This window comes from Punica granatum, chromosome 1 (genome assembly GCF_007655135.1).
Source record: "Punica granatum isolate Tunisia-2019 chromosome 1, ASM765513v2, whole genome shotgun sequence".
Classification (NCBI taxonomy): Eukaryota; Viridiplantae; Streptophyta; class Magnoliopsida; order Myrtales; family Lythraceae; genus Punica; species Punica granatum.
In genome coordinates this window covers 4,527,010-4,539,756 of record NC_045127.1, presented here as the reverse complement: position 1 = coordinate 4,539,756, position 12,747 = coordinate 4,527,010, and the positions used below count along the sequence as shown (strand labels likewise).

Genomic DNA, 12,747 nt, shown 5'->3' with positions numbered 1-12,747 from the left:
AATGGTTTTATGTACTTTTCACCCAAAAAGCGTGTTTTTTTGGAGTCATAACCTAATACAAAAATAGGAAAAAAAATGCGAAACAAAGTGGCACATAAATCCCACCAATGAGAATCGAACCCAAAACATCTTGTTTTGAGTTGACGCCTTATATCACTGCACCAAAACCCCTTCATCGGAAAAAGCGTATTTTAGATACTGAAAATAAGTTGCACACTTTAATTTATTTTGGCAATGCATAAATGATCTATTAAAAGTCTTTCGGAGGTCAGATCGAACATATATAAATACTTTCTTTTATTATCTCCAAAAAGTCTGTGCAATCACGAAACAAGTAGCTAGGAATTAAAGTACGGCCAATGATTGTGATCGGATCCGATACATATCACGTGGGATTGTCCACTATAAGAAGACATAATCCTATTGCTGAACCTCTAACGTACTCAGAACTGATAAAGAAGGAGGCTACTTCTTATGTAGTTTGTAGTTATAATATGATTTTAAGAGACGGCATATCATTAATTTCTTAATGCATAGTTTCATATCTTCGTACTTTTTTTTTTCTTTTTTGGAATATGTATACATACACGAACCGGAAGAGTAGTACATGGAATCGCGATATTTTTGTGTAATTTTGTAAATCATTGCTCTTTTTTCTTTGATGTATTTATGACCTTTAATCGAAGTTTCAATTTATTAAATACATGTTATTAGAAAAGGCAAAGTTTAGCAGTCCAATTCCACTATATTTGTGTCCGCCTTTTTCTGGATTTTATCACCAGAAGTAACTAGCTCTAAATTAAATAGAATTTATACTGATAATAAAGCAAAACCAATATCAAATTAAATATCAGGAGTATTTTTTTAAGAAAAATATCTGAATAACAAAAGGAATGTGCCGCCCATAATTTCAATATTTTGCAGCGGATATTTTCTTTATCTTTTTCCCATTTCAATGAGATATTTTTTGTAATTTTCAAAATGGCTTCTAAGGTCATTACGTAGTCAGCATAGTCCACTCAAATTCAGTTAATTTTTTTTTTTGTAATTATCTGTGGTTTCTCACCTTGGTTCGCACTCTCATATAGAGACAGACCAATTGCAGAACAAGTGACAGTATAAATGATTTCAGCTGTTGTCTTGACATATATTCGGAGGCACGAGTTACTTGTGACAGCTCTAACGGTTTTTGAATTCCATCTTTTTATGTAATATCAGAAACCATAATCGTAATCTACAAAGCAAGTCACGCGCTTCACGAGATTACATGTCTCTGTCAGCGCGCAGCTGGCGTTAGCTTTCCTTTCTCCTTATGTATGTAGTTCATTTCATCTGTAGATATATATAAGGGGAATAGAAGCAAATATGAATTTCTCTCTTCACTTGAGCGTTATCAATCTCTTCGTTAATATCGAGGCACTTATCTTGATCCCATCATCCCCCTCCTCTATTTCACTTTATATATATGTGTTCTTAATTTCATATCTTTGTGTTCACAGTTTCATAGATAAACTTCTGCAAGTGAAAAAGAAAGGATGAGTGAAGGACTGAGCGACAGTGAGACTCAGGTGGGCGAGAATAGCGTCGGTGATTGGCTTGAATCAGATAGTGCACCTACCGCCGCCATAAATGGGTTCGGCAACCCTGACGGCCCAATGAGCCGAGGGATCAAACGCCCCCGAGAGTAGGTTTTCTCCCTCTTAATCTGGTGGCATGAACAGGTTTTTGATGAAAAAAACCTGAGGTTTTCTATGCTATCTGGGACACCATTTTGGTCTGTTCTATTCGTTTTATGTTGATCTTTCAGTTTCTTGGGGATGCGATTTTATCCCCGCACAACGGAGGTGTACGAGCAGAACGTTGGCTTAGGGCAGCAACAGCAGCAGCTCGGTGAACCCAGTTGGGAAGTAAGTTTTCCAAGACCTTAGAATCTCAGGAAGGAGGAAATCTTTTTTGATATAATCTTTCATAGAGACACTGTTTTCGAGATTTATATAATCTTTTCAAGCTTGAAATTTTTTTCTGCCGTATGAGAACTAACGATGCTGGTTGGGTCAACGCTGGTGATATGATCTTGGAAAACCCTAGATGCAGCAGATTTTATTTACCATTATTAAGCTTTTAGCCTAAATCTTTTTTTTTTTTAAACAAGAAGTCCTAAAATGTAATTTTGATAAAGCCGCAGGTTGTTTTTTTGATGACAGCGACTAGATTTATTTACCTCTTATCAGATCTAGCGATCGCAGTCCCCTCTGCTGTTTTTTGGTGAATTGCTGGCCAAACCCTAGTTTTTTTTTTTTTTCCTTTGGATCAATTTTATGAATATTAATTATAACTAAAAAACAAATTCTTCAGAAAATTATCAACAATATTCTGATGGACATTTCTGACAGATTTTCAAATGATTTTTCATCGAAATTTTTGATTTCCCGTTCGAAATTTCGGTTTCCTCCCCCCTCTTCTAATGAATAAACCAGCCATTTCAAAGGTTTGATAATTTCACCTTTATTGAGTCAAAGTTTTTTCCTCCATTTTTTTAAAACTGAAATCCTTCAATTATGTTAACAGGTGAGAAATAATGTTGCTGTGGACGACAGAAACATTAGTACTAATATTCCCTATGAAGGTCCAAATCCTCAACAAGTTGAGGGACATGGATCAGATTCGGCATCTTCTTTCATGAACGGCTATGGTAGGTCAGATAGCTCTAGGGCCACCGACATTCTGATGTCGGTTTCAGTCTCTACGGACTTCACCAAGATAAAGATACTTGAATTTGCAAATTCCGCTATGGAGGATCTGATAACAATGTCCAAGAAAGATTTCAACCCTTTTGATTATCGGCATGCTGATCGGATGCGGACAGCTGGCTTTGGAAACAATCAGAGCCTTCCTTGCTCCGGATACCTCCATTTGGAAGCTTCTAGAGAGACCGCCTATGTCGGTATGAATCGACTAGGCATTGTTGAAATGCTGATGGATTCGGTACGTTAGTAGCTAGGGTTTCACTATTTCTTTTAAAAGTATTTTATATCAGCTGACTTGAATCTTTTTATTCACCCATTCCCCTGATTTACTTTTTCTCTCTATGGTTATTTAGAACCGGTGGGCTGCTAAGTTCGCTGATATTGTGTCAAGGGCAATACTACTTGCAGTTATAAATCCAGGAACGGCAGAATACGATGGGGCCCTACAAGTGGTAATATATACTACTAGTTCTCACTGTTTGATTCGTATATATATATATAGACATAGCGCGTAACTATTACTAAAAGAATCATTTCGGAATTAGTCGTAGCAAAAGTTTAAGGCATATGCATGCATGCACGTTCCCGAACTTACGTTCTCGCTCTCCCTATTATTGATCAATATCAGTTACCTTTTATGTTATTTCACAATAGCTAGCTAGCTGCAATTTGAACAAGCACATCTGATAAAATATTTGTTGGCAATGAATGGTTCGATTCTCAGATGACGGCAGAATTTCATATCCCGACTCCACTGGTCCCAGTCAGAGACAGTTACTTCGCGAGGTACTGCAGGAAGCTGTCCCCCGACACCTGGGGAGTTGTCGACATCTCACTCGAGAGCCTATTTCCTTATCCAGCATCGACCCGATACCGCAGAAAGCCTTCGGGCTGTCTGATCCATGAGCTACCAAATGGTTGCTCCAAGGTTAGAACCTAATGCCTCTCTCTTAAATTGAACTAATAATATTTCCATGAATTAATATAATTTATAACTTTATGAACTGGATTAGATTATATGGCTTGAGTATGTGGAAGCAGACAATGGCTTGGTCCACAAGATTTTCCAACATGTTGTATGCTCAGGCTATGTGTTTGGGGCACAGCGCTGGGTTGTGGCAATTGCTCGGGAGCATGACCTGCTTCAAGCACTAATGAATATGACTCCTTCAGAAGGCGGTATGAAGATAATGATTTTTATCGAGACATGTTTTATATGTTCGAGTCACGCAAGCTTGATCAGCGCAGACTATATATGCATTTTATAAGAGATTAATTCTTACCAATATTCTTATATATATTTATCTGGCAGCACTGCGTATAACTCCAATGGGCAGGGTAAGCCTGCTGAAGCTGGTGGAGAAGATGACAAGAGAGTTCTTTCTAGATGCAAGTGGCTCTTCGACAAACATGTGGATGACTTTGCCATTACATGGTAACGAGGACATAAAGATCACGGTGAAAAATAGGGCTCACAGTTTTGGATTTCTCGGCGGTAGAACCATCGTGCTGTCCACTTCCGTGGAGATCCCAGTCCCACCGAAGCGAGTCTTCAGTCTTCTTTCCGCTGCTGAATCCCGACCCAAGGTATCCATGATCCTCTTGCACCCTGTCATTGATTAGCATAGTGAAGAACTCATCTTTAGAAGGCTGCACCATTTCGTGACCTTCATCTGGCTGATCTCATAAATTATAAGGAATTTACAGCAGAAAAATTGTAGGACAATTACGGACAACATGTATATATCTGATAATATTACGCATTTATACCTAATCTTATTGATCATTTATTCCTTCCGTGAATTTGCAGTGGGATTTCCTCTCACAGAGCCATGTAATTCGAGAACTGGCTAACATCATAGTCGGTTCAAATCCAGAGAGTCGCGTTTCAATACTCGAAATCATTGTAAGTAGCAGACACTATGTATCTTTCCTTAATTATCTCGCAAGTGTATGTTATAGCTTTGCATTTTCTGCATTGATATATATTTGTTTCTATATGCGTTTTGTTTTTTCTTTTTTGGTAGAATACTACCCCGGAGAACACAGATGCACCGATGTTTTATCTGCAAAAGAGTTACATAGACCCGACCTTCGCCTATGTTGTCTATGCACCTATTGATGTCCCGGCCATGTCGATGCTCCTGAGCGGCGGGGACCCAGAATCAGTCGCGTTCATGACCTCAGGATTCATGATGTTCCCTGACCGCCCGATACTGCCAGGTGAAGAGAGCAGCGGAAGTCTCCTAACTGTCTTGTTCCATATCCTGGACGATGCGCCCCGGGAGGACCATTACTGTCTATCCTTGAATTCACTGAACGTGTCGCACAGTCTTATCTCCGGAACAGTGGGCATGATCAAGGATAACTTCATTCGCGGTCACCAGAGGAGCGGCGGTCGCCGAGGAAACTGAGGCTAGAGGATTCGATGTTTCATGTGGGTGGAAAAAACCTAATAAAGAACCTTATGGCAGATTTTAGATAATGTGCTGTGTTGTGTTGTGTGTAAGGTTTTCATGCGTGTCTTGTGCTTTTTAATCATATAGATGTACTTTAAAAACCCCCTTGTTAGGGGAAGCTTTGGGACTTCTCGTATTATGATCCTATGTTTTCCCCCCTTTGTCTTGTTGTCTTCCTAAATCCTTTGGAAATATGTTTCCTATGATGTGATGCTTTACTTTCCTGTTTTAGTAATTCGTTTTCGAGTTACCAATAATATTCTGAGATCGATTGTCATCAATGAGGCAATGTTAATTTCTCTTTTCTTCTCCCCATTAAGAGTAAGAAAATGACTTTCAGCTTTTAAGAATTGTATTCCATTAGTAGGATCCTGAGGACGTCAGACCAAGTTTCGATTAGGATCGACCCCGACCCCATTGGGTCCGCGATCTGAATTTCTTTTTAACCGGGCTAAATTATTTCGGTACCAACGTTCGGTTCAACAGTGGATTTAGAAAGTTTCTCTCGTTAATTGGAGTTACAAGTCCATGGGATTCATTCAGTTAGCTCAGGACAGCGAATGTGAGTTGATGGGTCAATTGCCAAAGTCCACGCCCGTAGTTGAATCGAAGCTCAGACTGGAAAAAGAATGAAACTATGCTTGGACTTGAAATTTCATTGTCAATGGACAGGCATGAGCATGCATGTACGTGCTCGAATAGAAGCTCATAAAATCTACTAAGGTCGGGCTTGAAATTTCATTATTAATGGATTGCAGGCATGTATAGATACATACTATAGACATCGAACACACATACAAGAATCAAGAATGTGGTGTGGAGGAAACGGTAAAAGAAAATTTTAATTCTATAGAGGGGACGAAGCAAAATTTCCTAAAATTCTGGAATCGCACATTCAATGTTCTCTGCATTAAGTAGATCCTTGAGAGATATTGATCAATCAGCGATGCTCGAACAGCTGATTTAAGATTCGAGAGCTGGAGAGGAGCAGCTTCTCTTGACCGAGCTGGGTTCACCGAGCTGGAAGGATATCAGAAAATGAAAAGTCATGGAAAGGCGGACCTGCGGATGGAATGACAGGAGCTTGTTATTGAATTCGGGTGACAAATTCATTTTGGCATATGAACGAACAGATGAATATATATGCATGTTTGGAAACTAGGAGAGCTTTCCGGTATTGTCTTTCCTTTTTTCCTTTCTTGGGAAAGAGGAAAACAGTGGAAAGGTGGTTGCATTACATTTGCATCGAGGAAAACTCGAAAAATTTCCTCTTTCGATCACTAATATGTATATATGTAGTCTGTAATGGAGCTGACCTTCCTGATCACGGAGAATGTAGAAGGGAACATGTGCAGTCATCTTTCGGATGCCTTTGCTCCAGTCCACGATTCCAGGGCTCTGCATGTTCTCATCCGAAGGTTGTGAAGGCCCCAAGACAGACAGAGAGATTGCAGGCTCGGTCATTAAACCCAGGTAATCACGGGCTCGTTGCCACACCCTGACATCTGAAATTCGAGAACGGGCCACCTAGCATTGCAAGTGAAGCTTAAGGTGAGTAAATCCAGAACAGGAATAAACATTTGAAAAGAATTTGAAACAGGATGAAACTCAATTTGGTCGACTCCCTATGACCTCAGTTTACGTAGTGTAGCCATCCATATGGGCTCCACAGTCCATACAAATGTCTAGAGACGTTACGCTTATGGATTAGCAAGGTGTTCATGGGCTCAACCCCTGGTTAGCTCCATAATGGCTCAATAATCAACAAAATGAAACAAAAATGAAAAGAATAAGTTAATGAAAGAGACGCGGCAAAAGGTGGAAGGGAGACCTTTCCCAAAGACACACGAGCCCTCGGTAGAAGTTCGCGGTGAACAGTGGCGAGCTTTGCAATCGCTGTGACAACAAAACAGAGCAGCCTTGACTGGGATGAGCATCTGGATGTTTCACCGATGTTTGACTCCTGTCTTAGGCCGAGACGACTGTGTGAACATTTCAAAATTAAGTCAGGAGACATTCAGTTATCGAGTGAACCAAAGACGAAGGTATATTTTGATATTGAAAACAAGAGTGCTGTAACAATATTTGCCATCTACCTAGACGACAGGTTTTCATATAAAAGAAGCTCTAGATTCTCGAAGAGCTCCCGTGCTGCATCTTTCTGAGATGGGCCACCCCCTGCATACTCTCCCATGGCCCAACACAGTTGCAGTGCCAGTTCAGTCTGAATGAAACATTATTGCAGTTTATAAATACAGAACAAAATAATTCTGTGTATTAAGCAGGAACCGTAAGGCAGAACACCAAACTGCTCTGACCTTTGCAGGGCTGTCGTAAGCTTCGCCAAGCCTATCCATTATTGGCTTCTGCAAAGAATTATTAAATGAAAAATGATCAGTATTTATATTCAGCATCAAAGAAGAACCCAAGTTTCCTCACAGAATGATCAGCATTTAAGAGATCCCACATGCAAGTTCTGTAACCTCACATTAGGCACGTTTTATAGTTGACAAGCAAAGAAGTTTTCAAATAAAATATTCCTTCCACTTAAAAATTCTAATTATCAAAAAAATTAATAATACTAACGAACAAATTAAGAAAAAATTTATCCCTTCCACAATGTCAAATTGATATTGCAAAGTCATTATCTCAACCCTTAACATCAATATGCAAAATTTATTTTCTCAATATTGTCCTCACTCCAGCATTTAGTCTTTGCATGTAGATATTCAAAAGGCAGGGTTCATGATATCATTGAAACTGAAACAATATCAGAAACAACTGTTTCTAACAACCTGCCACTGAGTACCTTAAGTAGTGCAACAAAGTTTGGAGAGCGTTGGAATGAAGAAAGCATGAATTCTAGGAGCCTCTTTTGGACCTGCAAACACATGGTATAAGTTTTCACTTGTTTGCTGCCCTAGGCTCTAGAACCTGTATCCTATAAATGGGCGAACCTTGTGGGAAAAGGTTTTGTCTGGAAAAGTCGTTGCAACTCTTGACATGAGCTGGGGAATCAGTGCGCATATTATAGCTGCAAATGAAATAACAAGAACTAGAGAGATGAGCATGTAATAAACAAAATGATGCTGTCTGCTTAAAAATGATACAATTGCATAAGTAAATATTACAGTCGTTGACTTCACGAAGAGCTATAGCAAAATACACATCAAGAAGTCGAGGAGCTATATTTAGGACTTGTTTTAATCGATCAGATTGAGGGGAATTAATAGCAGCCTGCAAGGCAGCAGTCATCCCAGGAGAAGTCCAGTGGCGTTCCTGAAAATCATTACATGATTAACTTAATAAGATATCTAACGATAACATTAAAATGTTCCGAGTAAACATTGGAAATATTTGACCATGTACTTGGCCATAACTGAATAAAGACAGACCCATACATTAGCTTTTAAAGCTCCTATCATGTATATCGTTAAATATCTATTAAGATAAGTGGGAAGTATGAAAAGACAGGGTAAGAAGGAAAATGTGAAAAAAGGGCATTGGAGCACCCTTCATCTTGGAAAATTTTGGTGAAGATACCACCAACAATCTATCCAACTGCCAGTTTTATACTCAAATTCTAACATTAAAACATACACCAGATGGATGCAGAGTAACAGTACATATTCCAGCAAGAAAGGGAAAGGAGGGAAAAACCATGTTAGCTGGTATCAAATGCTTCAATGATTATTTGAGATGCATACACAAAAACAACGTTGGGGCGAGAGAGACAGGGAAGATGATGTTAAGAAAAGTTCAATCAGTAGAGCACAAGCAAAAAAATCTGATAAATCAAACTATAAATGAAGAAGTTGTAGATTTCCTCAGAGCTATAGAACTGCAGAAAAGGAGGTTGCAACGCTGAATCATTTCTCTAAAAAATTGTGTAATAATAAATGGACAGGAGGAAGACATACAGTGAGGCCATCATTCTCATCCTTCAGAAGGTCAAGAAAGAGTGGGTCGGCAACATCAATGGTATTGTTATCCTCAGATTCAGAGTCCGCCTCACCATCACCAATGGTGGATCCAGTATATGCTTCATCCATGAGATCAAGTAACATCTGCAGTCATAAAAAATTTCAGTATTTTTTATGGTTGTGGGTTCCCATGGTGCCTGTACAAATAAACCTTCATTATAATGCATACACATATATATACATACACAAGACACAGCTGTTTCTTCAGCATGGAAAAGTCATAGCTAACCTTAGGAGCCGTGCTCTGCTGAATTGACGCTATGCTGCTTCCAATAAGAGATCCAGAGGTTCGCTCTACCTTTTCTAATGCAACAACCAACACTACATAGTAGAAAATAGAAAGTAATCAGAGAATTATCATTGAACAATTTATATGATTTTTCAAATTATGTGGATCAGTGAGAAAGAGCAGCAACAATGTCCAGTGGACCATCCTCCACAAAAAAAAAGAAAAAAAAGAAACAGTGATACAAAAGCAAAAGCACCAAGAACAGGAACAAAAACTACCAGATATTTTTGCATGAATAGACAACCAAGTGAATGGAGAAATCATTTCCTAACTATTGTCCTATAGAAAATTCCCAGATGTGTAATAATCATGAAATTTACATGCAATTGTCCAATGGAAGCATGTAAATTGAAGCTTTAAAGGCTAGTAGTTGCTTCCCTGTAAAAGAAGACAAAAGGTACATCATCTATGGCAATACAACTTGGGGTCATCCTCCTTTAAAAGGGGGTCCGCAAAGATCTAGAAAAGTGAGCATTAAGAAACATAGCTGAATTTGCGAACTGACCTGGCAGGTCCATCAGAGATAGAAACATAGGAAGGAAAGATCCAGGAGATATCAAAGCAGGGAAAATCTGTCGAAAAGATTTTTCCAACCTGCAATGCCAGATAGAAGAGCGTCAGTCTGTGTTCTAGTTCATTAGCTGTTTACATTGACTTAAAGCCTTTTTCTACATTTGGAGGACAAGGTTCAGAGGAAAAGGTCGAGATAAGATACACGTTGTTAATATAGCAAATGAGTAGATTTTTCTGTTAAGTAACGGGAAATCCCCAAACCCTTCAGATAATCCAACAGATCTCAACAGATCCCAGTCTACAATGTGAACGCCCAAACTGAAGTTCCTCAAGTTACACAGCCTACAACTATGTGGATAAAGTGTTTTGATCTTTTTCTTTAATGAGTTGATGCCTTTGACCCTTGCACAACAATTTACAAGCATTTCCACTTTATGATGCAATACTAAATGCGTTCAGTATAACCAATAATTTTCAATTGTGAATTCCAGAAAGTGAAGGAAACAAAATGTACAATGTTGATGCAACACATGTACATATGATCTTTGCAATTGATTCGTGGAAATTTTAATCAGAATTTAAAATGTCTAGTTTGTCAGTAGAAGCTTCAATACTTATAATGAAATATTCCTCAGGTCACAGCACTTTTTAACATCAATCTAAGAGGTGCAAGTGGCTCATGAACACAAAGCCTCTTCCTCTTTCAGGACATTCTATTAGCAAACAGAAGAACTTATTGCATTTTCTATGCTTCTTTGATCGTTTTTGCCATTCATCAATGGATGTATAGCACATCAGGGGAAACTTTTCGCAACATTGAAGAACTCGTCGCGAGCTTAAGAAGATAATAATAGCTTGATCTAGTTCCATAAAATAAAACAATAGCTTTATATTTGTAAGCTATACTTTGTTCTTTAGTCTCTGATGCAATAAAACATCAAAATTAATAATGTAGCAAAGAACTTACTTCTCTCCATTCCATGCAATCAGCTTAAGCAGTAGAGGGAAGAACTGCAGGCATGGCACCAGTATTAATTGGAGGTGCAGGTACAGAAATTGTCATATCTACTAATTTTCTCTATAATATACGAACAGCTGAGAATGTAAACTACAAAGAAGAACCCCAACCACAAAACTGCAGGGGTTGTAAAATAGTTGTTCTGTCATGCAAGATTGACACATTGAAATTAGCTAATGAGTTGCATCAACTTGCATGATCACTAGCTTTCCAAAGCAACTGAAAAACGCATGCTTGGCAGGCACCATGTACGACCAAAAGTTATGGAAACTGATCCTAATCTCAATGCTCTGTTCAGAATCTTTGCTACAACTAAACAGGGATAGAGAACGAACCTGTGGCAGCAAGGTTGGAAAAGAAACCAGCAGCTTTTTCTTATTTGCATTCAGAAAATCTAGGGTGGCTTCAGCAACAACTGAATCTGCAAACTCACTGAAGCAAAAAACACGAGAATGGATATCAAATAAACTGAATGTCAAGAGATAATGGCAGTCTCAGCCAAGATGTTCAATAATAACATGGACCGTTAATGCAGTACCGGCTCAAGCAAGACCGAAAAAATGTCCTCAGACTCGGATCAGCATCATGAAGAACCACATCCCCAAAATCAAGGTAAAACTGGAGAATAGCCTGAATGGAAAGAGCAAACAAGATGATCACATTCTAAGCCATATAAACCCGAAAATGAGCATAAAAATTACATGACCCGGAGAAACCAGTGTTTCACACCAACTGCAGCGGCTGCTATTCACACCTCCTTACAGAAAAAGCTTTTCGCAGAAAACGGCATTTTTTTTCCCAATTTCTGTATTCCAATTCTTCCTGTTCTGCCAGACTTCAATAAGTCAATGCTGAAAATGCAGATTAAGCGAAGGAGCCGAACCAGCAAGAGGAGGCCATAAGAAGTTCTGGACTGAGACATCGAAGCCACCGCTCGTTGAAAGAGCTTGTTGATTTGCGGATATATCCGAGCCACAAGATCCTCCGAGTTCTCAGCTTTACACAGCTCATAGAGCTTCTTTACCTGTCCACGCAGCAGTAAACACAGCTATCAACCGAAAGAGGATTTCATGAGATCAAAATTGTGCATTCTCTCCATTTCCTGACATGAGAAACTGCTATGGCTCGAGAAAACCAAAATTTTCTAATAAATTAAGCTTTGAGCTTTCTCCATAAACAATTTCATGGCAAAAGAGGCAGAGGATGACGGGAGTAGCATAGAGGGAGAGTACCGAGTGAAGGAGAGAAGGGTCGGCGGCGGGATCGGCGGCGAAGTTGGAGTCACGGGCGCTGTTGGAGATTGTTCGGAGAAGGAAATCCCAGTCTCTGTCTCGGCCCGCCATCTCTGGAGCTTTCTTCTTCTTCTTCTTCTTCTTCTTCTTCGACGAGTATATGATGTGTCTTCTTCTATCCGTAAAATTTACTTCCCACATAATCGAAATAATATTATAATATACTCTCTCTTTTTTTTTTTCTTTTGAGATTACGAGCCGTCGATAATAATTCTCGCTCTAGCATCGGTCATGAATAGTAAATATAACCAGGAGTTGTCGTCAATTGAATCGGATCGGCAATCGATTGTTAGTAAATTGTTCACTGTAGTGTGAAGTTGGAATATGTACCGAGGGGGAGCGAGACAGCCAAATTCCAATGTTCTAAGGGAATTTATTTACCTATCTTTAATTTTTGTGAAATTACTGTTATTTGTCCTCCATAGGAAAGTTTATGCATCTGATTA

The 12,747-nt window shown here is 39.1% G+C and overlaps 2 protein-coding genes across 3 annotated transcripts; one reads left to right on the top strand and one right to left on the bottom strand.

Annotated features, from left to right (window-relative positions):
- The first annotated feature begins 1,304 nt into the window (after positions 1-1,304).
- On the top strand, positions 1,305-5,412 carry LOC116196728 (homeobox-leucine zipper protein HDG2-like). The gene is made up of 10 exons (XM_031526602.1): positions 1,305-1,416; positions 1,500-1,684; positions 1,808-1,907; positions 2,569-2,985; positions 3,101-3,199; positions 3,472-3,675; positions 3,761-3,926; positions 4,060-4,334; positions 4,558-4,653; positions 4,775-5,412. The coding sequence occupies exons 2-10, from the start codon at positions 1,536-1,538 to the stop codon at positions 5,159-5,161; spliced, it is 1,893 nt and encodes a 630-aa protein (XP_031382462.1). The 5' UTR covers positions 1,305-1,416; positions 1,500-1,535; the 3' UTR covers positions 5,162-5,412.
- Positions 5,413-5,907: 495 nt separating this feature from the next.
- LOC116192719 (AP-5 complex subunit zeta-1) lies at positions 5,908-12,446 on the bottom strand. Of its 2 annotated transcripts, none has more exons than XM_031521338.1 (16): positions 12,242-12,446; positions 11,893-12,033; positions 11,548-11,639; positions 11,345-11,441; positions 10,959-11,002; positions 9,984-10,072; positions 9,419-9,510; positions 9,127-9,273; positions 8,338-8,485; positions 8,164-8,240; positions 8,016-8,087; positions 7,525-7,572; positions 7,303-7,430; positions 7,038-7,188; positions 6,523-6,733; positions 5,908-6,226 (listed from the first exon to the last, which is right to left on the bottom strand). In XM_031521338.1, exons 1-16 carry the CDS (start codon positions 12,440-12,442, stop codon positions 6,219-6,221), a joined length of 1,746 nt encoding a protein of 581 aa, XP_031377198.1. In that variant the 5' UTR covers positions 12,443-12,446; the 3' UTR covers positions 5,908-6,218. The 2 variants fall into 2 exon arrangements, with proteins under 2 accessions (XP_031377198.1, XP_031377197.1); XM_031521337.1 differs by having other exon boundaries at positions 5,908-6,268; positions 12,242-12,444.
- Between the last annotated feature and the right edge of the window lie 301 nt (positions 12,447-12,747).

Coding starts and splice junctions, on each gene's coding strand:
- LOC116196728 (XM_031526602.1), top strand. CDS start 1,536: ATGAGTGAAGGACTGAGCGACAGTGAGACTCAGGTGGGCGAGAATAGC. Junction 1,908..2,568: donor TCGGTGAACCCAGTTGGGAA/GTAAGTTTTCCA, acceptor TTATGTTAACAG/GTGAGAAATAATGTTGCTGT. Junction 2,986..3,100: donor TTGAAATGCTGATGGATTCG/GTACGTTAGTAG, acceptor ATGGTTATTTAG/AACCGGTGGGCTGCTAAGTT.
- LOC116192719 (XM_031521337.1), bottom strand. CDS start 12,442: ATGTGGGAAGTAAATTTTACGGATAGAAGAAGACACATCATATACTCG. Junction 8,088..8,163: donor ACAAAACCTTTTCCCACAAG/GTTCGCCCATTT, acceptor ATGTGTTTGCAG/GTCCAAAAGAGGCTCCTAGA. Junction 7,573..8,015: donor ACTTTGTTGCACTACTTAAG/GTACTCAGTGGC, acceptor AATTCTTTGCAG/AAGCCAATAATGGATAGGCT.